The 25993-nt window shown below is 40.5% G+C and overlaps 1 protein-coding gene and 1 long non-coding RNA gene across 3 annotated transcripts in view; one reads left to right on the forward strand and one right to left on the reverse strand.

Annotated features, from left to right (window-relative positions):
- Positions 1–7622, reverse strand: part of PARM1 (prostate androgen-regulated mucin-like protein 1) — a 101519-nt gene extending 93897 nt beyond the window's left edge. Inside the window, exon 1 of one of the 2 annotated variants that reach the window (XM_082639910.1) lies at positions 7314–7620. In XM_082639910.1, the coding sequence (XP_082496036.1) occupies positions 7314–7356 (43 nt within the window). In that variant the 5' untranslated portion in view covers positions 7357–7620. Of the gene's footprint in view, positions 1–7313 lie in introns of both variants that reach the window. The other variant, XM_082639911.1, reaches the window with a different exon arrangement.
- Positions 6369–16421, forward strand: LOC309814296. The gene is made up of 3 exons (XR_014295666.1): positions 6369–6597; positions 7861–7956; positions 15963–16421. It is a non-coding gene; the product is annotated as an uncharacterized lncRNA (long non-coding RNA).
- Positions 16422–25993: the final 9572 nt, after the last annotated feature.

Genomic DNA, 25993 nt, shown 5'->3' on the forward strand with positions numbered 1-25993 from the left:
GGTGATGGCCGTATTCAGCTTGATGTTACCTCTCATGCAGCTGACCCATCAACAGCAAGAATTTCCATGACCAGCCGAGTGTGTGATCCACCAATAACTTGCCTCTTTTCCCAAACCAACAAAGAGGTGTTCAAGTCCACCAGATTTCTTTAGGACCCTCTCATGGACAAACAGGCTTTGAGACTCCCTCATGTAATTCTGAGATGTACTGAGTCATCTCCTAATGTGACACATTACCTTAGCTCAATAGAATGACCAGAGTCTTAAACATTTCCCTAAACACACATAGCTTTTGCATGGTGAATAAAGAGGACATCCTTTTATCTTTACAATAATTATTACTGTTCTTCCTAAAGAATCTAAATTACAGTACAAAGCAAGAATCATATAGTGTGGAGGGTTTAACAATGAAATAACTGTTCAACGCCAGCATAATGGTAGCTGCCTGTCGTCTATCTGTGGATCACAAAAGCTTTTCCAATGGAAAATGAAAAGATTTTATAAGGGGCAGACAACCCCAGTAACAACCCATCGTGGATAAAACAGTGGGTGAAAAAACTCTCTCAGGAATGAGGTTATGCTTCTGGACTACACAAGCTGGAAAGAGTATCATAATTTTAAAGGTAACATATATTTTAATAACCCCATACAGGGAAATATAATATGTTCTATCCAGTGAGAAGCTTGAATGATAGCTTTAAGTTTACAACCATGGCCAAAAAAATGAAAAATGAATTAAACCTTCTCTCCTCCAATTCTTCTCATGTGCAACACCTGCCCTAAAGTTCCTGTGCCCTCATTTCCTCCTTGATGGAGAAGAAAATCAGGTGTCAGAATTTGGACTGTAACTGGAAGATATTATCATCAACGCTGTATTCTATCATGCGTCTTATTTTGTATTGAACAGAAGACGTGTTTTCTAAATATCACACCTGGTAACTTTCCACATTTTTTTTTCCACTTAACATTTACCTCGTCACAGATTTGGCCTTAAGTATAAAGGTGCAAATTTCCACCACAGTCTAATTGCTGAAAGGATTTTTTCCCCCCAATCTGCCTTGAAATTCTGTCTAATATGCTGCTTCAGGCTCCATATAGCCACAGATTTCAAGTGATACCTACAGACCTCTCCTGCAGGAATTATGCAAACCTTATATAATAATTGTGATATGTGTTAAGATCCTGGCACAGAAGACAGCATTGAAATCCAAAGCTGTTCTATTAACTTTCTTTTTTAATCAGCTGCCAGCTGGATTCTGGAAGGCTCTTAGTGCCAGCTCCTATGCAAGAACACTGTTACCATTTCAAATAGTATACTTTTTTTTTTTTTTTAAAGGAAAGGTCACAAAAGGGTAAAGTAATGTAGCCTCAGGGAGGCTACAGAAATCCCACCGGTTGTTCAGAAAAACACAACAGTGCACAGTAAATGGATATGCAATCCGATTCAAAATGTTCCAACGGAGAGCTGCCTCTGAATCCTAACGTTGTAAGTTGCTTTCAGAGAGACAGAGTTGCTTTGAAATGTCCGAGTCGTCTTCCCATGAACAGATTGTGATGAATGAATGAAATGGAGCGGGATGGCTAAAGCTGGGTGGGGCAGGGTTCAAAATAAAGCCAATCCTATGTCAAACCCATTGCACTGATGAACCACACATGGAAGGTCAAAGGTAGAGTTGCTAGAATACAGGATGATCACTTACATTTGAATTCAAGATAAACAACGAAGAATTATTCAGCTTAAGTGTGTCCCAAGTACTATGTGGGATAGACTTAGAATTCACTATTTATTTGAAATTCAAATTGGACTGGGCAACCTGTATTTTTTTTTTTTTTTTTTTTTTTTGCGGTACACGGGCCTCTCACTGTTGTGGCCTCTCCCGTTGCGGAGCACAGGCTCCGGACACGCAGGCTCAGCGGCCATGGTTCACGGGCTCAGTAGCTCCGCGGCATGTGGGATCTTCCCGGACCGGGGCACGAACCCGTGTCCCCTGCATCAGCAGGCGGACTCCCAACCACTGTGCCACCAGGGAAGGCCGTAACCTGTATTTTTAATTGCTAAATCTGGCAACACTAGCCAAAGGAAAATTAAAACAGCTTATTTTCAGTTGACATTATGCCATCTTGCACCAATGAAAAACACAGATGAAAATAATTATATAATCGCCTATTTTGTTGTAATGGTTTCTATTACTTATAAAATGGCAGAAGTCTCAAGGTTTATAAACGATATTAAAACAGGTAAAAGAAATGGGCTATGCTGCTTTAAAGGATCATGCAGACTATTTAAAGATTCACACATCAGAAAATCTGATGTTACATCAATCCCCGTCCTTTAAATAATTTAAGTTGTGACTACGAAATGTAATGCCATGAACTACATACACAAATCTGTCTTATTTTATAGTAACCCTACTTGCACATTAACTGGATGATAACCTATTAGCCCTGCATTTCCAACTAAAAAACAATCGTTGCATCAGGCGGGTACCCACTATTTGCCTACCTCTTTTCATAACCACTCTGTCTTCTAAATGAAACATTAATTCTTTCTAGGCAACTGTTTTATTCAATACCTTGCTAGCAAAGCAAAGACAGCCATCTCTCTGTATCTGTGGGATCTGCATCAACCTTGGGCCGAAAATTTTGGGAAAAAAATTCCAGAATCCAAAAAGCAAAACTTGAACTTGCTGCATGCTGGCAATTATTTACACAGCATTTACATTGCGTTAGGTATTATAAGCAACCTAGAGATGATTTAGAGTATACAGGAGGATGTGCGTAGGTTATATGCAAATACTATACCATTTTATATAAGAAACTTGAGCATCTGAGGATTTTGGTATGGGGGCCAGGTTCTGGATACTTAGGGATGACTATATTTGATTCCTAAACTAACGTATCCAATTTCAGTAACAGATAACTTCTAAAAGGGAGAAAACCATCGTAAATGTTAGAGCAGGATTCCTTTCATTGGGTGTTAAAACAGTCAATCCACTTTGAAAATATTTTTTAAATGTCCCTCTTCGTTGTTTCCAGTGGATGCTGTACCCCCCAGCCCCACCCCTGTCCCCCCCAAAATTGTAGTTTAAGAAAATCTGCTCAAACAGTGTAAATATTTGGCCAATATTTTTCTTATAAAAGCACAAGCACAATGAAAGCACCACTAGACCAGGCCCAAATGATCAAGTTAAATTAGAGATCTGGCCATTATTGAGGTTTTTGGATTCTGGAGAGAGCCATGCTGGATCATTCATATGCCATGAAATGCCTTTTCCTAAGTTGTTTGATCTGAATTATCCAAAATATGTGGCTCTGGGAACCTGACCTTAAGGTTTAGCTGAGTTGGGCTTTTGAAACACACCAGTCTGCAAAAGACTTTGTGGAAGAAATAACATCTTCTGTGAGACTTTACTTCTGTTTGTTACTGAGTGTTTTTTGGACTTTTGTGCTCCGTTTGAGCTGGCACATTATTAACCTTTTCAAATTAGGCATTTAGTAGGCTCAGCTGAATCTTTTCTTAATTTGCACATGAGTGTTTGCCAGAACAGCTGGCATTGTGCTGGAATATTAGTTTAAATCTTCAATTTACATAGTCTAAGCACAAACACATAAACTTTGGAGAGGATGACCTAACTGGTGCCAAAGACAGTTAACTTTATTAATAAGAATAATAGCAACAACAATCGCTAATAGTTATTGAGTGCTTACTATGTCCCAGGCATTATAGGTATATTCAGTTATTTACCACTTTTAACAGTCTGAAGAAGTTTTATTTCCCCATTTTTGTAGATAAGAAAACTTGAGAGGTTAGGTTACATGCCCTAAATTATACAATTAGTAAGTAGTAAAACTTTGCTTTGTACTGAGGCAATCTAGCTGCAGAATCTGCAGCCGTGCTTCACCACTTTGCAACACTGTCTCAGTAAATCTATCCCATAATAATGGAGAACTTCCACCTTCTCAGGTAGGTTTCACAGCGAAGGAGGTGTCACTTTGTGACACAGACTTCAGGGGAATAGGAGGTAACCAGGCTAAAGGGATGCAAGCCACCCTTCACCTCCACTCCCAACCAACCACAGGCGACCTTGCCATTCCCATAAATGTGTGTGCATTTTTTGGTTTATTTTTTAACATGTTTATGATGAGATTTACGATATGGCTTTAATATGCTTATGATAAAGCCCTGCCATATATCAGGACCTATACTGAGAACAGAGCCATAAATGTGTAGGGTGGGGTCTTCCTTTGAGGATAAGGACATTCGAGATGTTAGTCACTTGGAGAAGAGCTAGCTGACAGGCCTGGGACACAAACAGGCTCTCTAGCTGGGTGGCCGACTGGAATCTAGCTCTGCTGGTCTTGATCACCAAGGGGCCAATAAGTCAGCTTGGGTAATGGGGTAGAATGCAGTACTCTCCCTGGGGTGGGGCAGACAGGGCAGAAACTAAGGCAAGAAAAACTGGGTCAAGGGACTTTTGCCTCTCTTACCTATGTTTGTTTCCCCTTGAACTCCTTGAATGTTTGGAAAAGGACTCTGGGAAGTTCCAGTATACCTCAGATGTCTCAGTGAGGGGATTTTTTAATATATTGAGCCATAGAGCACTGGAGAGCAGCAACGACGGTGGTGGGAATGAAAGAATTGAATCTAGAGAGGACAGGGAGTGGGATGAAGATGGAAGCTTCCTGTGGCCTGCCTTCCTCCCTCCATTCTAGGTTCTGCTGCCTGCCCTTGGAGGTTCTGGCTTGTAATTTAGAGGCAGTACTCCTGTATGCCTAGAGTACTGGCCTTAAAGGTGTTTGGGAATGGTTTGTAAAATAGCCATGCTAGTTTTCTACCACAATCAACTCTGAGAGAACTGAAGACAGCCCAAGGTTTCTCTCTTCCTTCTTTTTAAAATACATGTGAATAAGTGTAGAGATCTACTTTTGCTGTGTTGTTGACAATGCACAGGTATTTACAAGTGTCCATCATACAGGCTGGAGAAAACACTATGTATATGTATTGAGCAGATTTATTAAGCTAAAAACGTCCCCTGCTAAGCCCCATTCCTGGCTCAAGAAAGTATCACCTCAAGAGTTTTACGGAAAATTTCCTGAATCCTCTAAAGATGGGGGTGGGGGGGAAATGCAACTGCCTGATGAAACTATCTAGAGCTTTGCCAAGGGAGCCCCAGGATGATCCACTGAAACACGCATGCCATTTTCATTTCAAGAACACTTGTCCCTCTCTCCTTTACAACTTTTTCTAGAAAAGTTATATTTTAGTCTCTCAAAACACCTTACTTTGGGATGCAAACAACCTTGTACGGTATTTATGCCTATTTTTATATTATTTTCCTGATAACTTATTGCAAGTAGCTCTAACAACACACTGACCCCCGAAGAGATTCCTTCAGAGGCACAAACTCAGAGGAAAGGACACTTCATCAGTTTGTTAGGGAGATGTACTCAGAAACATAACTATGTCTTCCGGGGTCAGGGGAACCCCAGAACTGGGAGGCTGTGATCTTCTTGGCTCTGACTTCAACACATGTGTGCAGGGATGAGTGAGGCTGTGCAGTGGGTCCCCAGCTACCAGCCTCCTCAGTCTGGGCCATGAACAAGGTCAAGATTCTTGCCGCAGCAATAGCGAGGCTAAACTCTAAAACTGGCCAAGAAAAAAAAAAAAAAAATATATATATATATAAATATATATCTTGAGCTCCTTAGGGAGAAAAAAACCCCACAATACACTGCCTTAGTAGGGTTAATCCCGGCGTTGCCAACTGCCAGAGTTGTTAAAAAAATAAAAATTAAAGACAAGCCACTAAATAAAATTAGCCAACAAACCTACCTACCAGCTGTACTGGCTCACTGAAGGTTTTCTGAGCCTCAAGCCTCATGAAAGGATTTCTAGAGAGGAGAAAGGAAGGCACCTGTCCTGTCACTTCGTAAACGTCTCTTGGCAATCCTGGGGCTAGGAAGTCGGCTGTCACACTTGGGGATACAGGCGCTCCCGGCCTGGCCCAAGGCTGCGCAACCAAAGCGGCAGGAGACCGGGAACCCTCTGCGGACGCGCCTCCAAACCTTGCAGACACCAGAGAGAAAAGGGAGCTTTCTCAGGCGTTCATTAAGTAGAGGAAAAAGACCCGCTCTAGCCTCAAGTTGGGAAACTTTTCCTCAAAACTGCATTATCCTTTGTGAGCTGCCTGGAAACCCCTAGTTTCTTTTCAAGGGATTGTAACGACTTGTGTCCACAATTATAGGAACCCAAGCAATTCAGGAGGAAAAAAAATACACATACGGACTACAAGCATGAGTCAAATGGCTTGTGTATGTGGCTTTGGAACATTCTTATCTAAACACGCCCGTGTCCCCGCACTCGGGCTGCTTTTTCCACCAGTGCCTCATCCGTAGTCAGTTGTCCCTTGTCTGCCTACATTTTCTGGAAAAACTGGATACCACCCTCAGACGTAAAGCGCTGTTCTGAATCTCTCCTCTGCGCCCACCAAGCCGAGCTCAGTGCTCCGGCTCCTCTCTCCCCAGGCCCTGCTTGGAGGCCGCTGCCATCCGTGGTCCTGAGGCCAGCGATGCGCGCGTGGGGAAGCCGTCCCGAGGGTGAGTGTGTGTAGGGGAGTGGGTGGAACGGGGAGGATGCTAGTTTTAGCCAAGTTAACAGTTTCTGCCAGGGCACATATTTTGGGGGAGTTTCCGGGCCATAGGGTAGAATTGCAAATCCCCAGGGGTGATCACGAGCTCGAACCGGGTCGGAGCAGCTGCCGTGAGACTGTTAAGGCCGCATCACCCCCACGCGTCACTAGGAAGGGTCGCCGGAGATCGGAGACCACCAAATCTCAGGGAACGCAAACCAGCCCCGCCGGGTGCGCGGCCACGGCTTAAAGCTTTCCCAGATGCGACCCCCCCTGCTTCTCCTTCTTATCCCTCCCTGAGTCCAGCCGCGTCAAGAGGTCTGGTGCCCAACTCCAGCAGGGTGTGCTCGGAGACCCGAGAAGCCTCTAGTCTCAGTCAGTGTCGCCAACCCGGGTTTCAAACGCATCGTGCAGCCACCTGTTTCACAAAGCCCGGAGTTTGTGCGGGCGCGGGCTGCGGCCGGAAGAACCCTGTCATCCCCTCGGTCCGGCTCGGCCCAGGATCTCCAAAAAACGCACATCGCTCTAAATCCAAGTGCGCACGCAGCTCTGCGAAACGCTGGAGGCTCGCACCACTCCGGCCCTCAGCGCGCGGCGACTTATTTCCCGGTCTCCCCGGTTCAGCCCCCGCCCCCAGCGCTGGTCGCCGGGCCAGCCCTCCGCCAGATCGGCGCCCCAAAATACCTGCCGTGAAGATGCAGAGAGCGAAGAGAGTCTTGTAGACCATGGTACCCTGGTGCTTGGTGCCGAACCCGGCGCGGGCAGCGGGAGAGTTTGCCGGGACTGACCGAGCGCCCAGAGCGCGGGCAGCTCCTCCTCTGTCCGCCGGCTGCGGTGGGAGCGGGCGACCGGGCGGCTCGGGCGGCGGTAGGGGAAGCTAGGCGAGCGCCGCGCGGCTCCGTCAGCTGCTTGTACTCCGGCGCCCGGCGCGCTTCTGCTCCATCCCAGCCGCCCGGGCTGCCTCCGCCGCCGCGACTGCCGCCGCCAAACCCCTCCCACCCGGGTCCCGCGGAGATGACAAGGCCACCCCTGGCCTTTCCTCTCCCAGCCCTCGTGTCCCGGGAGTCGCGGCCCAGGGCGGCCTCTGCTGGACAGTCAGGGCGCGAGACCCGAGTTTTGACCCGGTTCAGCAAATGTTTGGGGCGGCTAGCACTGTGCTGGGAACTAAGGGGAGGCAAAGAAGTGGGAGCAGATTTCTGCCCTCAGGAATTTATCTCAGCTTTTCTTACAGGAGAAACAACCTTTAATCACGTGACCGTGTGCCATCTTAGGTGTCACCTCGAAGAGCAGACCCCACTACTGTAAGAGAACATACACTTCTTTCCAAGTATGAGAACCTTTTCCTTTTCTTTCATTTCTCCAGTCGTTCCTGCGTGTACATTAAACCCTCACACACATTCAACCCCACTGCATTTCCTGGTGCCTGAACCAGGATGTCTGCCATCCTACTCAGCTGCTTACGAGAAGAAACAGTACTAATGTCAGGCAACAGTGATCATGCGGTAATTATGAGCCAAGCACCCTACTGGGTGTTGTATCATGATGCTTCTAACAACCCTACGACATAAGAATTATTATTTCGGGCTTCCCTGGTGGCGCAGTGGTTGAGAGTCCGCCTGCCGATGCATGGGACACGGGTTCGTGCTCCGGTCCGCAAAGATCCCACATGCCGCGAAGTGGCTGGGCCCGTGAGCCATGGCCGCTGAGCCTGCGCGTTCGGAGCCTGTGCTCCGCAGCGGGAGAGACCACAACAGTGAGAGGCCTGCGTACCGCAAAAAAAAAAAAAAAAAAGAATTATTCTTTCATTTTAAAGATCAAAAAACTAAGGCACAGAGAAGTTAGGTAATGTGTTCAAGGTCACATAGCTGGTAAGGGCTGGATCCCGTAACTGAAGAGTTTGTGTACCAGGGCATAATAACAAAGGCTGACATTTCCTGAGAATTGCTGTGTGCTAGACAACTGTGCTGTACAGGTATTAACCAGGTCAAATTCTCAGAACAATTCTTTGAAGTGGGCACTATGATAGCTTCATTTTCAGGGGAGAAAATGAAAGCATGGAGAGGTTTAAGTACTTGCCCAAGATCACACAACTAGCTAATGGTACAGATAAGATGCCTGCCTAGGGACCTGGGGTCATCTCTGTACTATACTCTCTCTTCAAAGCCCAAGGTTTCTGTGTGTTCACACAGATCGAAGCTGATCCTTCACTTAATCCTCTCCACCACCTTAGACTTGCTTATTTTCTACACCTCTATCAGACTAGATGCTAGATCATCTTCCGATATCTATGTTATTATGAGCCTGGTGGTCCCCTAGTCACTAGAGCTGGGATTAAGGAGCCTTCCTAAAGAACTGATTTGCTCAGGACCTAGCAGTGCTGGAGAACAGCTTTCTTTCTTTTTTTATTTTTATTTTACTGAAGTATAGTTGATTTACAATGTTGTGTTAATTTCTACTGTACAGCAAAGTGATTCAGTTATATATATATGTTTATATGTGTGTATATCTATCTATATATTTTCATATTCTTTTCCATTATGGTTTATTAAAGGATATTGAATATAGTTCCCTGTGCTATTCAGTAGAACCTTGTTGTTTATCCATTCTATAGAACAGCTTTCTTGTTCTGTGACTTCTTTCTCATATACCAGACAGAGCCTCAAGTTGTATTTTCTCACTCCCTCGGGCCTCATGACTTTATCTGTGATGATGTCAGTTCCTCTTCCTGACCCCACCATCACCACTTGTAGAGCTTGTCACGCTTCCACAACCAGATTAAACTGAGCTCATGTTTTCTCTTTTGTCTTGGTAAATTTATTGATTCTCGTTGAAATGAGAAGTCAAAGATATTACAACCAAATGCCCAACCCCCTTTCCTCCTCCCTGGTCAAAGAAACTGCAAATTTATTTTATTAAACAAACTCTCTTAATGCTTTTGACCTTCAGGTCCTTCTGGTTTCTAGGGTAATCTATGTGATGATGAAGAATTACTGCATCTGTGTGGTGACTGCCGTGGAGGCAGGGACCACACACAGATGGAAGTTTGCAATCACGCTCTGTAAGGCACTGGTGCTTTTAGATAGGGCCATTTAAGTAAGTGACCCTATGACAGAAATAAAGATTTTCAAAAACACTTCACAGAAAAAAATTGTTCAGTTGAAATTCAACAGACATTAATGGAGTCCCTTAGTAGTGTAAAGCATGTGTGACAGGCTTTGATATCTAAGATGATAGTTTTGTACCCAAAGGATTGAGATTCCCACGTATGAATCAGTTAAAATCTCCAAAGTTTTCGTTGTATACAGAATAGAGTTGAAAATAATTCCTTTAACTAAAATAATTCATTTTTATTAACAATTAAAACTTTTGATTTATTACTTTAGTGAAAACATATTTGATCACTTACTAGGTGCCAGACCTTATACTAGGCTGTGGGAATGAGACAGGTTGTAATAGTCAAGGTAGGTAGGTTATGCTGCTGTAATAAACCACCCCGAAGTCTCAGAGGCTTAAGCAATAAAGGTTTACTTCTCACTTATCATCATCTGCTTTGGATCCAGGCTACCTCCCAGAGTAGATATCTTCTACATCAGGATTCGGTGGTATACTCCATATCAGAAACTGCTTCTATACTCAGGAAAGAAAGAGGAGGAGAGTTATGTGCAGCATTTATGTCTTCCATCTGGAAGTGACGATTCTTTTCTTTTTAAAATTAATTAATTAATTTTATTTTTGGCTGCGCTGGGCCTTTGCTACTACACACGGACTTTCTCTAGTTGTGTCGAGTAGGGGCTACTCTTCGTTGTGGTGCGCAGGCTTCTCATTGCAGTGGCTTCTCTTGTTGCAGAGCATGGGCTCTAGGTGTGCGGGCTTCAGTAGTTGTGGCATGCGTGTTCCATAGTTGTGTCTAGCAGGCTCGAGAGCGCAGGCTCAGTAGTTGTGGCGCATGGGCTTAGTTGCTCTGCGGCATGTGGGATCTTCCCGGACCAGGGCTTGAACCCGTGTCCCCTGCATTGGCAGGCTGATTCTTAAACACTGTGCCACGAGGGAAGTCCAGAAGTGACGATTCTGCTCATATTTCACTGGTTAAAGGAAGTCAGTGGCCATGCTTAACTTCAAGAAAGCAAGGAAGCACATTCTTCATGGTTGTGATGTATGCCACAGTGGTTAATTGTCCCTGCCATCAGGAAGCTTATATTCTAGTAGTGAGGAGTCAAACATTGAATGATCCCAAAAATATATGCAATAATTTATTATGTTAAAGTGGTGGGGGATGGGAGAAACGGGTGAACTGTTTTATAGTTGTTTGTTAAAATAAATTGAATAAAAAAGAGTTCAAAATATATGCAATACTTTATTATGTGAAATGCTATAAATAATAATACCCACTAACATGTATTGAGCTTCTGCTCTATGTTCTGTTAGGGATTGTTTCAAGCATTTTGTGTAATCTGTAAACTTCACACTCTGTAAGTTTATCCCAATTTTGCAAATAAAGAGACTGAGAGGTACTTAACAAAAGTTTAAGTATGGGGCTTCCCTGGTGGCGCAGTGGTTGAGAATCTGCCTGCCGATGCAGGGGACACGGGTTCGAGCCCTGGTCTGGGAAGATTCCCACATGCTGCGGAGCAACTGGACCCGTGAGCCACAACTACTGAGCCTGTGCGTCTAGAGCCTGTGCTCCGCAATGAGAGGGCGCAATAGTGAGAGGCCCGTGCACCGCGATGAAGAGTGGCCCCCACTCGCCGCAACTAGAGAAAGCCCTTGCACAGAAACGAAGACCCAACACAGCTAAAAATAAATAAATAAATGTATTTAAAAGAAGTCAGGAGACACTTTCTAAAAAAAAAAAAAAAAAAAAAAAAAAAAGTTTAAGTATGAAGGAAACCAAAAGATGCTAAAGATATTATGGCAGGGGGACTTGCACTCCTCATTGGGGTCAGGGATGGAATTTGCATGTAACCTTTTAGTCATGCCTTATAGCGAAAGCCAGTTTCTTCAGAGATTTCTTGGTTCTTTTATAATGCTCCACTGGGATAAAATCTAAGATAAACCTGCCTTTTACTGACTCCCACTCTTTTTTTGATCACTGATTAAATGAATTGCTAGGGTTGTAGACATTCAATATTTTTTAAAAAATTGCCCTTGGTTGACTTAGCTTTCGACATCCTGAATTTATCATAATTTATAGATAAAGTCGGGTAATACATTTTAGTTAATATGGAAGTGTTAGCTCTGGACTTTTGGATTCATCATGGCCTAGGAGAGACAGAATAACTCAGTTGAGAGAGCTGGGTAAGTAAGGCAGTCTGTGCAGTGGTTAGAGGCTGAGTTCTGATGTCTATTCCATGGTCCCCATAGGCTGGGTTCCAATCCCCCCTCTTCCATCTACTAACTGACTTATTACTTGGTATCTCTATGCCTCAGTTTCTTCCTGGCTTCATTGGGAAGATTAAATGGATTACATATGTGAAAGGCTTGGCATGTTCTAGGTGCCAGTAAATGTTAGCTATTATTAGAGGAGAAACTTTGATGTACATTTAAAACTCATTTGGGGGGGCTTCCCTGGTGGCGCAGTGGTTGGGAGTCCGCCTGCCGATGCAGGGGGTGCGGGTTCGTGCCCCTGTCCGGGGGGATCCCGTGTGCCGCGGAGCGGCTGGGCCCATGGGCCATGGCCGCTGGGCCTGTGCGTCCGGAGCCTGTGCTCCGCGGCAGGGGAGGCCACGGCAGTGAGAGGCCCGCGTACCGCAAAACAAACAAACAAACAAACAAACAAACAAACTCATTTGGGGATCTAAAGTACAAGGAGAAAACATTAATGCTGGCTGTAGCTGTTTCTTCATATAAAAGGTTACGAAACTTGGATTTTCCCCTGGGCATTTCCACTCCTGCTACATCTGAGTTGCAGGGGAAAGCTCTAAACTGTCTCTGACAGCTCCTCCCCCAGCCCCTCATCCCCAAAGGCAGGAGTGCAGCAGTCTCAAGACCCTGATATATTTGGTCTTGGTTTCATTTCTCTTCCCAAGTTGCACTGCAAAAATATCTCCGTAGCTTTTGCTATATACTTAATTACATAACTTTGCTTCTCTCTTAACTCCAATTTCCTTTTAAAAATATTAATGGTAGAAAAGATTAAAGGCAGTGATGCAATATGAGAAAAAGAGGAAATTTGGAACTTTGCCAAGAAATATCTGCTTGAACAAAGGCAGTTTTAAAAGCGCATGATGAAACATAATTGTTTCCCTGATTTAAATAAACTCGTTTGGAGCACTTTGAGGACACTAAACCACATGTCACTAATTTTTATATTAATTAAGGAGGAAACCCTTAAAATATTTCAGGAAGGAAGAAACTGGCCTCTTGGAGGTGACGCACATAATGAAACCTCTTTTTAAACTTGATTGAGTTGATACTGTAGATTTGCATTGTCCAATAGAAGTGAAATACAAGTCATATACGTAATTTTAAAATTTCTAAAAGTCATATTTTGAAAAAGGAGAAAGAAACAAGTGAATTTAATTTTAATGCTATGATTTATTTAACTTGATATATCTAAAATATTTATCATTTCAGCATGTAATGAATAGCAAAATATTAATAGGATATTTTACATTCTTTTTCTCATTGTAAGTCTTCAAAATCCAATGTTTATTCTGCATTTATACAACATCTCAATTCAGACTAGGTACATTTTGAATACTCAGTAACAAAACATGGCTAGTAGCTATCATAACGGGCAGTATGGCGATAGAGCACTGGGCCCAGTCTCTTGCCTTGCCTCATGGATATCTTCTGTAAAAGTACAGAGGCAGTGCTGGCGGGCCTTTCTTAACTGACAGTGGAGTAGTTGGAAGCCTAAGACTTGCTGATTGCGTGGCCTCTCACCCTCATTAACTTCTCTAAATCTCAGTTTTCCCCTCTATGAAGTGAAGACCATGATAATAATTACACCTTACTTCAGAGGATTACTGTAAGGATTTATAATCCTTATATTATTAATTAATTAATTAATGCATGGAAAACATTTAGAACAGACCCTAGACAGAACAGAGCCTTAATAAATGTTTACTTGTTGTATTTGGTAAGAATGGTTATGATGATGATTACAAAATGAGTATTAATAGTAAAGTCTTCCCAATTGTCAGTGTAGTATTAGCGATTCCTTACCACTCAGAGGCATTGACAATATTGCTTGTCCCTAGAAGTCTACTTTTACATAGTTTAGAGCAGCATTTATCAAACATTTTGGTCTCAGGACCCCTTTGCACTTCTAAAATTAGAACTCTGAAAACTATTTGTTTAAGGGCCCTTTCAGGTAATTGCGGGTTTTGTTCTTTTATATTGCAACAAAACTCAATAAACAGTAGTTTCTTAAAAGTTAGTAGCAAGGTGGAATCTGAAAGCATCTCAATAAAATTTTCATATTCTGTTACATTAAAATCCATTGGTCTATTTTGCACTTTGGATGTGTCTTTTACCCATGTGTGATTTTGTAACATCATGCATTGATCGTATAGAAAATATTGGTTCACTGAGTTATGCAGATCTTCTGAATTTTAACACATTTCATTATACAACATCAAAAACTATACTTGTTAATATCTCCACTTATATCATCAAAAAAGTCTTTAAGTATTGGGAAGCTATCAAGTTAGTGGTAGAACATACAAGTTTGGCAAAATTCTAATTTTCACTTGAAAGCTTGGTTGCTTTCCTTGAAGTGACATCTAACATCACAGAAAAAATGCCTGACAAATATCCAAGTCTGAATAACCACAGTTTGTCTTTTAGTTGTTCTTTTAAGTAAAAATTGTGTTCTGCAAAAAAAGTGGTTAGTTAAGCTTGTGACTCAAGTAATCACATAAGTGCATTTCCTTGAGACAATCACCTCCCTTTGGCATGCAGCAAACATGCTTTATGCATACTTCCCATTTATTTACATAAAATATGAAAAAATATACATATTCAAAATCAAGATTTAACAAAGTTAATAATTTTTACTCCTCTTTAAGGGAGTTCTTAAGTGAAACATGCTTTTTTCCCCTTTAAACTAGACATGCATGGTGTTGAAGAATACAATGACTACGAATATAATTCGGAGCCACTGCTTCATTTATGCTGAAGCACCAGACATTTTCCCACAATCGCTTTTGCATCATCAATGCAAAAAATTTTTAAAAGGACTAAAAAATTAAAAAGGTAAATAGCATCTTAGTATTATGAAAATAGTCTTGACTTTTCAGACCTGAAAGGAACTTGGGGACCCCTAGGAGTCTGTGGACCACACTTTGAGAACTGCTGGTTTAGCAAAAACATCTTAGAAGGTTGCTGAGAACATCAACTGTTTTATCTGTCCAGAGCAGCCCTTTCTTCAGAGAAATTCTCTTTTCCCTTCTCCAAGCAAGTGGTTCCAATGGTGGTTGCATCTTCCTGTGGAGGCTGCCTCTTTTTTCACAGTGATTGGTATAGGGTGGACATCAGGCTCTGTTTGTCCTACTCAGTGCACTTCCCCAGGATTTTCAAACTTGGGACCAGAAAATACCACTAATAGTTGCTCTCTGAGATGATGTTATGGGGTTCTGGTACGCTGGTGGACCACTCCAGCATGTGGAAGGAACTGGTCTGAATTAGGATACAGAAACTTGATTCTTGGAGAGAAGTAGAAATGGGAGGAAAGATGCCCAGTGGCATTCTAGTCCCTAGTCCCTAGTCTCTAAGGTTCAACCACATCCTTGCACTTCTCCCCCCCCACCCCCCCACCCCCACTCTGTGAGCATTTTCATGAATTTCCCCTTTTGGTCCAGCTAGTTCAAACTGGGTTTCTGCCACCTGCAACCTAAAGCAATTGGCTAATGCAGAGGGTAGCAAAAACTAATTTCCAAAGTCACTCAGTGTTCAGTAATAGTGACCGAGGATAGCTCTTCCCATTCAGAAAAATTTAATTATCAGCTCTGGGCTAAAAATAATCATAATAAAAACATACCACCGCTACGTTATTGAACTGATGTGTGGCAGAGCAAGTCAGGATATTCAGCTTCTATTTCTGAAAAAAATTCATGTAAATGAAAATGGTTAAGCCCATGAAAGCAAGTGAGGTTCACCATTGATACTAAAGGTTTAATAATACATGATAAATTTGAATAATTTCCACAAATATTTGTAATGAAAAATACAATGAATAACCTGGGCTTTAAACACCTTACTTTTTCACAATATTTGTGAATTTGTCCAATAAGGCCTTTTTTCTGCCCTACACATATTTTTACCACCATCAATCATAACACATCTTAGTAGATTCCATTTCAGGTTGTACTGAATTGTTGTTTTTTTTAGGTTCCTTGAAAATATTCTTGGATTTCCCTGGTGGCACAGTGGTTAAGAATCTACCTGCCAATTCAGGGGACATGGGTTAGAGCCCTTGTCTAGGAAGATCCCACATGCCACGGAGCAACTAAGCCCATGTGCCACAACTACTGAGCCTGCACTCTAGCGCCCACGAGCCACAACTACTGAACCCGCGTGCCACAACTACCAAAGCCTGCGAGCCTAGAGCCCATGCTCTGCAACAAAAGAAGCCACTGCAATGAGAAGCCTGCACACTGCAACAAAAAGTATCCCCTGCTTGCTGCACCTAGAGAAAGCCTGTGCACAGCAATGAAGACCCAACACAGCCAAAAATAAATAAATTAATTTTAAAAATATTCTTGACTCTAGTTTTACTCAGAGTATTCATAGGGTGAATTTTTCAGTCATTTCAAACTTGGTATTGAATCCTCAAATAACTACAACAGAACACTGTTATTGGTAACATCTATTGATTCATTAAGAAGCAAGGAAAAACATTAGAAATCATTTTTGTTGTTGTTGTTTTTAAGTTGACTATTGATGTTGCTTCTAAAGTTCTCAACTCTTTGAACAACTGTTCTCACAGAGAGCCTAATAGTCCAAACAAGTTTATTTTCTCTGGAAACTCTTTTTGGCCACTGCAAACAAATACAATTTAATTAACTCACAATGGTAAACCATTTTTCTTGCTTAGTTAACAAATGAGCCACTTGGAAAGTTATGTTGATTGTAGCTTCATTTTGGTTTTTAATTTTTGTGGAAAAATTCTGATCTAGGGAGATATTTGTTTTAAATTTTCTAATTTTTCTGACTGTTTTAGGAATGTTGTGCATTGGCAAGAGTGTGACAATTATTTAGTTTGGTAATATTGACCTATATTGTATTCTCTTAGCATAGCACTAGCATAATTCTTTGCAGTTTAGATAAAATATCCATGTTCCATTGTTTCTTAGAAGTGTGATACTTGGAGTCTACATTTCATTTTTCTTCTTTGTTTCTTTTGACATGATGGGTACGCAATAAAAAAAATGTGGTGGTAGGGTGATATGTGTGACACTCAAAATGCTATCAAGCTATGACCGCATCACTGTGATTTGTAGTGCACTGAGCAGCAGTGTGAGGCCATGAGAGTACCACATGCAGCCTCCGTCACAGCTAGTCAACACCACACTGCTGCTGTAGTGTGAAAGTAGTTGTAGGCAATATGAAAAACAAATAAGAGTAGCATGTAGCTGTGTTTCAATAAAACTTTAGTTATAGACACAAATTTGAATTTCATGTAATTTTTATTTGTCATGAAATACTTTTCTTTTGATTCTTTTCAAACATTCTGAGGTCACAGGCAGTACAAAAGCAAATTTGGCCTCCTGGCCATAGTTTGCCAACCCCTGCTCTAAAGAAGATTTGCATTTGATTCTGCTAGATAGCCTGGATTGGTTCAAACCTATATCAATTTCAGCTTATTAACCTGGGTTTTCCTGAACTGAGTCATGTATATTCAAACTCCATATTCATGTGAGGTTAGGGCTATAGTTCTGACTTATGAGGGAGATTCTTCTTCTTCTTCTTCTTTTTTTTCTTTTTCTTCTGGAGCTGAGCTGAGGCCCTGATAGACAAATCACATTCTGTGTCTCCTTTCACCATCAGACGTATGTATTTTTTCTAGCTTACCTTTTTATTTAGGTTGTAGTCATCCTTCAAGGACCCTTTCTTTATGCAAAAACCCCCTAATCCCATGACTGCTATTTATGCAAGTCAAGCCCTTATCTCTTGTTCCCTATGTGGTCATTAAACCTGGGGCATCTACACCTTCAGAACTGCTGACCACTCTAATAACAGCTTCATTCTCTGTCTCTGTGGGGAAGAGGGACAGGGGATTTCCTTTGCTTTGTTGTGAGTCCAGTTATATATTTACAAATTTTATAGTAGTTTACCCAGCATTTTAAAGTTATTTTGCATCAGGAGGTGGTTTTTAAGAATAACTAGACCTACATATTTACAGATGTAAAAGTTCCTTGTATCTTCTTAGTCTCTTTTCCCTCTTTTTCTTCCCTTTACTTTCTAGAACTCTGTTTCTATTTTTAAAAACATATTTATTGGAGTATAATTGGTTTACAATGGTGTCAGTTTCTATTTTAAGCCTCCCATCTCATTAGGCTGGTGGAAAATTTTAACCCTAGTCATTCTGACTTAACCCCAACTTCCTGCATGTTTTTTTCCCCATAGTTCCAGAATCTTATGCAATGGTGAAGTTTGGAGTGGGGTGAAAGCATCTGGTTCTTGAATTGTCCATCTATTTTCAATCCCAGGTTACAATTGAGAATCAGTCATTCTCTTCAACATGGCTCTTCATATCCAGGGGCTCTCTGCCAGGGTTGGGTGTAGGAAATTTTGCAAGGCTGCCCAGATTCCCACAAAGTTAGTCATTTCATTACTGAAGTCTTTCCACTTCTCCAGTGGCTTTGCCTAGAAAGTCCCCTCTGTATTTAGACCCTCAGACCTCTTTGTTCTTACTATGCAACCTATCCCCTAAAGTCCTGGGAATTTCATTCTTGTTTTAGGGAAATAATTTCCCCTTCACAATTGTGGCCTGGATGCTTTGTGTATACCCTAATCTTCACCCAGCTTTAGGGATTAGGCCTTTGGAAACTAAGGCCTGGAAGATTACAAAGCTACTTCTGATTTTTCTCTGCTACAGTCCTTCCCTTCCTACCAAGCTGACAGTGAAAACTGGATTGACTATTTGTTTGAATGATAGGAGAAGAAAGAAATACAGCAATAATAATAATAAAAGATTAATAGTTTAAAATATTTTCGTGCCATGTGTTTGAAAGGTAATGGTAGTAGTTTTGATAAAAGCTGATGGTGGTTGGACTAGAGTAGTGACAGTCAAGATGGAAAGACAAAAACAGAGGTAAGATACATTTTGGTGATAAAAGTAACAGGGCTACTAGCTAATATAATGATGTGGGGTTAAGGAAGAGGCTGGAATCAAGTGCAACTTCCAGATTTCTGCTGGACCAACCTGGGGTCCCATTTACTGGGCCGTGGAAATCTGAAGAAATAAAGAATTTAGGAATTTTCTTATATCTATTTTTCTATTTGAATCCATCCTTCTGGATTCTGTCAGTGTGATTTTTGTGGGGTGGATTGTTTTGAATATGAAAATATTATTCCATTTAATTAAGTTACAGATTGTATAAGACAATGAATAAAGATGTAAAGAACTAACCCTCACTGCTATCTTCTACCATTTCTAATCCTCCACAATGTTGTCTTGACAACTCAGTTTATGTTTGAACTGAGGAATATTTTGCAATGGGTAAAAGAGATTACTGAATAAACTTTAATTGGAGGAGCCCCAGGATGTACAATTTTGTTTGTCTTGACTATTTTACAACTTTGTAGAACTGTAAAAACCTATAGAAAACTCAAATAATATAAATAATTTTAGGCCATAGAAATGCAAATTTTGTCCAGGGGAGTGAAATTGACTATCACTTTGTGGATATTGACCAGTTTTGACAATTTTGCATCCATTTATAAATTCATCTCATCATTTTTTATTTGCTTAAAAGGTATGATATTTTGAATTCTTTGACTCAGTTGTAACATCTTACTGGTCCCCTCATTTTACTAAGGAGTTAAAATCTTTGATACGTATTCATTTGATGAGTCATGATTTTTCCTTTCAACATTTTTTTAAAAGATTAATCATAATTTTTATTTATTTATTTATTTATTTATTTATTGGAGTAAAATTGCCTTATAATGTTGTGTTAGTTTCTGCTGTACAATGAAGTGAATCAGCTGTATGTATACATATATCCCCTCCCTCTTGGACTTCCCTCCCACCCCACCCCCATCCCACCCATCTAGGTCATCACAGAGCACCAAACTGAGCTCCCTGTGCTACACAGCAGGTTCCCACTAGCTATCTATTTTACACATGGTAGTGTATTTATGTCAAACCTAATCTCCCAATTCTTCCCACCCTCCCCTTCCCCTGCTGTGTCCACATGTCCTTTACCTATGCCTACGTCTCTATTCCTGCCCCACAGATAGGTTCATCTGTACCATTTTTCTAGATTCCACATATATGTGCTAATATATGATATTTGTTTTTCTCTTTCTGGCTTACTTCACTCTGTATGGCAGACTCCAGGTCCATCCACATCTCTACAAATGACCCAATTTCATTCCTTTTTATGGCTGAGTAATATTCCATTGTATATATATACCACATCTTCTTTATATATTCATCTATCGTTGGACATTTAGGTTGTTTCCATGTCCTGGCTATTGTAAATAGTGCTGCAATGAATGTTGGGGTACATGTGTCCTTTTGAATTATGGTTTTCTCTGGGTCTTTGCCCAGTAGTTGGATTGCTGGGTCATATGGTAGTTCTATTTTTGGTTTTTTAACGAACTTACATACTGTTCTCCATAGCGACTGTATCAATTTACATTCCCACCAACAGTGCAAGAGGGTTCCCTTTTCTCCACACCCTCTCCAGCATTTATTCTTTATAGATTTTTTGACGATGGCCATTCTGACTGTTGTGAGGTGTTACCTCATTGTAGTTTTGATTTTCATTTCTCTAATAATTAGTGATGTTGATCATCTTTTCATGTGCCTTTTGGCCATCTGTATGTCTTCTTTGGTGAAATGTCTATTTAAGTCTTCTATCCGAGATTAATCATAATTTGTGATATTTCATATCTTTATTCTAAATTCTCTTTGAATAATAGAATAGTTATAATAATTATTGATGTAATTAATTAATATAATTAATAATTATATTGAGACTGGGCAAAAACCTTGGAGATACTAGGACCTTAAGGGCATTATTATAGGTGAAATAAGTAAGACAGAGAAAGACAAATACTGTATGGTCTCTCCTATACATGGTATCTAAAAACCTCAAACTAATAGAAACAGAGAACAGATTGGTGATTGCCAGATATGGGGTAAGGGTTGGGAATATGGGTAAAGGTAGTCAAAAGGTAAAATCTTCCAGTTATACGATATGTAAGTTCAGAGGATGTAATGTACAGCATGATGACTATGGTAAATAGTACCATAGGCATATTTGAAAGTTGCTGAAAGGAGAGCCTAAAAGTTCTCCTCATAAGAAAGAAAAATGTAACTATGTGAGGTGATGGATGTTAACTAGGTTTATTGTGGTGATCATTTGGCAATATATACATATATCAAATCATTGTTTTGTATACATTTGACATGTATTTCAATAAAACTGGAAAAATATAAAAAAGAACAGAAAAGGAGATATTTTTGACTTTTAGGTATACATAATAATTTATTTAACAAAATGCATCTTTGTTAGTAAATAACTTCAGTATTTTTCTTATCTGAAGTATAACACATTCTGAATTGAAGAAATCATTTAATCAGGTTTTATTATATATTTTTGAATTATTTTTGCTTTGGTTACCCCAAGTTTTGGCAAGCATAACAAGAGGTTTAAAAATCAAGAGCTTAATTTAATGAATATCATGTTAGATGAACATGATTATTTATAGTCTTAAAGGCCAACCAGCCTGGTTTTTAGTGGAATAACTAGAAAAGAGCATCTCAAAGATGAAGATCTTTCTTTAAAAAATCCTGTCTTGTTCTCACTTTAACTAATGCTCTTAACAAAATGTCCTCTCTGCTTAAATGTTACATCTGTGTGCTATAGACTGCAAGTTTGTGTTCCCCCCATATCATATGTTCAATCCTAATGCCTAATGTTATGGTATTTGGAGTTGGAGCCTTTTGGAAGTGGTTAGGCCATCAGGGTGGAGCCCTCATGCTTGAGATTTGTGCTCTTGTAAAAGGGACCCCTCTTCTACCCTGTGAGGACATAGCAAGAAGATGGCCATCTATGAACCAGGACACAAGCCCTCACCAGATATCAAGTCTGCTGGTACTTTAATTTGAACTTCCCAGCCTCCAGAACTCTGAGAAAGAAATTTCTGCTGTTTATAAGCCACCAGTCTATGGTATTCTGTTATAACAGCTTGAACAGACAAAGACACTGTGTAACAATAAATTTTTTTATGAAAGGAAAATAGATACTTTGGCTCCAAGAGAACGAATGTACCAATGACCAATGGCCAGAACACATATGACAACAGAACTCTGACCCACAACCTCTGTAGGAACCAGTCCAGAATGGTCAAGACTTGGTCAATTACTGTCAACTTCCCTATTTTTTCTCTTGTTTCCAACACAAGACCAACCAAAGAAAGCCAACACACTCCCCAAACCAATCATATAAGATGCCTCGCTTCTAGGTAGCCTCCTTCTAGTTCCCCCATCCAGCAACTTCCAACCATATCATACCTGAAGCCATCCCTTTTTTTCCCACTGTAAAACTTTCATATTCCCTTGTGCATCTTTCAGTCTCTCCTAAACACAAGTGATGGTGTTGACTCCCTTGCTATAACAAACTTTGAACAAATAGCCTATGTTGGTTCTCATTTGGGTGGTCTTTGTTTACTCATGTTTTCTTTGAGATCCCACCAAGATGCAGTGTGTACTGCTCAATGCTGTGAACCCCAGCCTTCAACCTGGTGCGGTACCCACAGAGGCCCCTTGTGCTTGCTGCTCATGACTTGTCAGATTCATGCTGACATGGAAAGTCAGCACCTGGTCTGAACTATGCTCTCTTTGTGTTGCATTCCTTGGCTGTTTATTCACAGTTTAATACTCAGGTTTTCTTATTGGTTTCCACTTGTTTGGCATCCTTAGTAGAATCAAGCCATTCCTTTTCATCCTTTTCTGCTCTCTTTGGGCTTCCTTTTTGTGTTATCTAATACTGTTACTTGTCATAAGAAGGAGAGACAAAGAGTGGACAAATGACCTTAAACAAATCAACCTGTAATAATTTTTTCTTTTTTTTCTAGAAGAGAGGGACACAACAAAGTCACAATCTACCTTTGATAACCAAGGTTATTCTAAATTTGAACTTAATAACCTATGAAGGGTGGTGGACCAAATACTTGCTATCTGTAAGAGACTAACAGATACAAATATGTGACACAACTAATGTAAAGTCTTGGTTCTGACCTTCTGCCATGAACTACTCCTCTTTCCCTAGCTTTCCATATACCTCTACCAGATACCACTTCCATTGTGTCCAGAATGCCTGGTCCTGTTTGCCTCAGACCAACACCTCATAAACCTTAGGAGTAGTACTCTGAGATTTGTCTGTACAAAGAGACTTTAATTCTATAAATCCTCAAGGCTGGAAATTCTGATTCAGACACAAACTCTAAAACGATGCCACCCTTGATTATTCAGGTATTCTACCTGGGGGAATTACTGACTCATTGTTTATTCAAACCATCAAAGCAGTATGATTCCCACCTGTGGGAATCATATACAACTGGAAAAGACTGTAAGAAACTTATCACTAGCTTTGGCAGAGGTATTAATGCTACCACCTCTGTTTTAGATGGAATACAGATTAGTCTCAACACATTCACATGAATAGTGATGAACAGTTGCACTGCTCTAGATTTCTTGTTCACTAGTCATGGTGGCATCTTTGCCATTGCTAATTCTTGCTCTACTCGTATCAGTGACAGAACATGGTTGAACAGGTTATACGTCACCATAATGAAAAAGATACTGGTTTCTCTAAGGTTGATTCTCATGGTTTATGAAATTGGTTCTTGGCCTGGGTTGAGTGATTGGAATTCCTGGTTCAAGCATTTTACAGGAAATGTTAATTATTCTTGTTGCTATCACAATGCTCGTTATGTCGGTCCATTGCATTCTGCCTCGAATAGCCACTTTCTCATCATATGATCAACATGATAATATAATAAAAAGGTCAAGACAATCTTGCTCTGCAGTTGATTGTGAAGGTGGCTAAACAATCTCTGAGAAATGCAAGTTGGATCTTTAGCCTTCCATAAATTGGTTACCTTCTGACAAGTAAGATACAGACCAAAAGGGGAGATGAGAGACTGCATATACAACAGTGGCCAGACCATATCATATATGACAGTAGAACTCTGACCCACAACCTCTCTGCAGCAACCATTGCAGGAAGTCAAACTACAGCCTCTGCAGCAAGTATACCACAGTGGGCAGGACATGGTCAGTCGCTGACAGCTTCCATATTTTTTGCCTTTGCTTCCAGCTCAAGACCAACCAGAAAAAGCCAAATATGCTCCCCAAACCAATTACATTTGATGCCCTGCTTTTGTTTTATTTTATTTCATTTTAATGGTGGACATGTATTTTATTTGCTGTGATGACTGAAAAATGTGAGCAGCAATTATGGCAACGTCCATAGAATTTCCCCTGTGGTGTAAAATAACAGACAAGACTTTTATAATATTATCCTTTGATAACTGAAGTTCGTGATGGCTGAAATTCTCTATGGGGCTCAGTGATGCCCTGCTTTTAGTTTTTCCTTTTTCAGCTTCTCAATGCCATCAACCTCCAATCAGATCATGCTTGAAGCTTTCCCCCCGACCCCCACTATCAAGCTTTCTCACTTCCTTGTCCATCTTTGAGTCTCTGCTAAATGCAAGTGATGGTGGCTGACTTCCTTGCCATTATAAACTGTGAATAAATAGCCTCATTTGTCCTGATTTCAGCAGTCTTCTGGTCAATGACTTAGCTTTGTTTTAGGATATCTATAATGATGGGCATAAGGATAGTAAAATTATAAAGTCAGTCTCAGACATGAAAGGTAACCATGAGGGATAGTGAGGGAAGGTTCTTTTCTTAAAATGAAGAAAAAGTGGTTTCTGAAAAATTGCCTAGAAATCTTCTGGAAAATATGAAGGGGAATAAAATAAGTGATTTGGTTGGCTTTGTAAAATGACATGGTGGGCTGAATGGAGTCTTTATTTTTTACAATAAGCAAAGAAAGGGAAAAAAAAAGTTCAGTGCTTTGTGTCTCAGAACAACATTATCCAGATTCTAAAAGCACTTGGCAAAAGTCATCTGGTATCAAGTATTAGAAATCCCTTTTCAAAAATGATAAGTGAGAGCACTGTGGATTTTTCCAGGAGAGGAGAATAAAGATTTTGTACTTTGCCATTAAATATCCTAATAATTATTCCAGTACCATATTATTCCATAAAGTAGTCTGTACGGCAAGCTTTTATATACTGTATTATGTATGCTAGGTCAACTCCTAACAGTACAACAAGACAATTAACAGCTTTTGACTTTTAAATCTAGTCTGTTTCTCTCTACTATGTAAAGAAAGCTGGCACTAGAGTTACATATTTATGTGGAGTGATTTTATGGCTTGAAATAATCCTCACACCTCAACTCCATCCACAACAATTTCTATCATCTTGAATTTATTCTCCTTGCCTTGATTCTATAAATAAAGAAAAAAAACCCTCTTGCCTTAATCTTCATTTTTCTGCTTTAGTCTGAAAAGTGCTTTAATATTATAAATGTGGCTGTAAATCTAATTTTTTGAAGCACAATTTACTCTTTAGACTCTATCACGATGATATGGAAAAAATGATGAGGTGTCTGAAATGCAAGTCACTATTACATTATTTTAAAATCACAATTTACTGCTATTATAGTGATTCTTAATTTCCTAGAATGTCTCCAGTGTTATCTGAAATTGTCCAAAAGGTTAATGTTAAAAACAACAGCAGGTGTGTGCCAGGTGTGGTTCTTTCCGCAGAGAGATGGGTAGTGAAATGAAATACAAACAGGGCTTAACGCTTACAGGAAGGTTGGTGGAGGATCTTCCAATTTTTAAAAGTGGTCTTTCCTTTGCACTCTTGGTTTTTCTCACTGTCAGCGTTAGAGTAGGAAACTGGGCTTGTACACTATCACTGACTGGCGGAATGTTATAGACCAGCACAATTTTGTGTGTGTGCCTCTGGTTTGCTCTTGTATAGGTGTTGCTATTGTCTGCCTTACTGAGATGACATAAGAATAAATAACACACTGTATTTTTGAGGTTAAGCTTGTCAACCTGGTCATTATTTCTTTCTGATAATCTTTGCTCACTCCTATAACC

Source organism: Mesoplodon mirus, assembly GCF_964341445.2.
Source record: "Mesoplodon mirus genome assembly, chromosome: 2".
NCBI lineage: Eukaryota > Metazoa > Chordata > Mammalia > Artiodactyla > Ziphiidae > Mesoplodon > Mesoplodon mirus.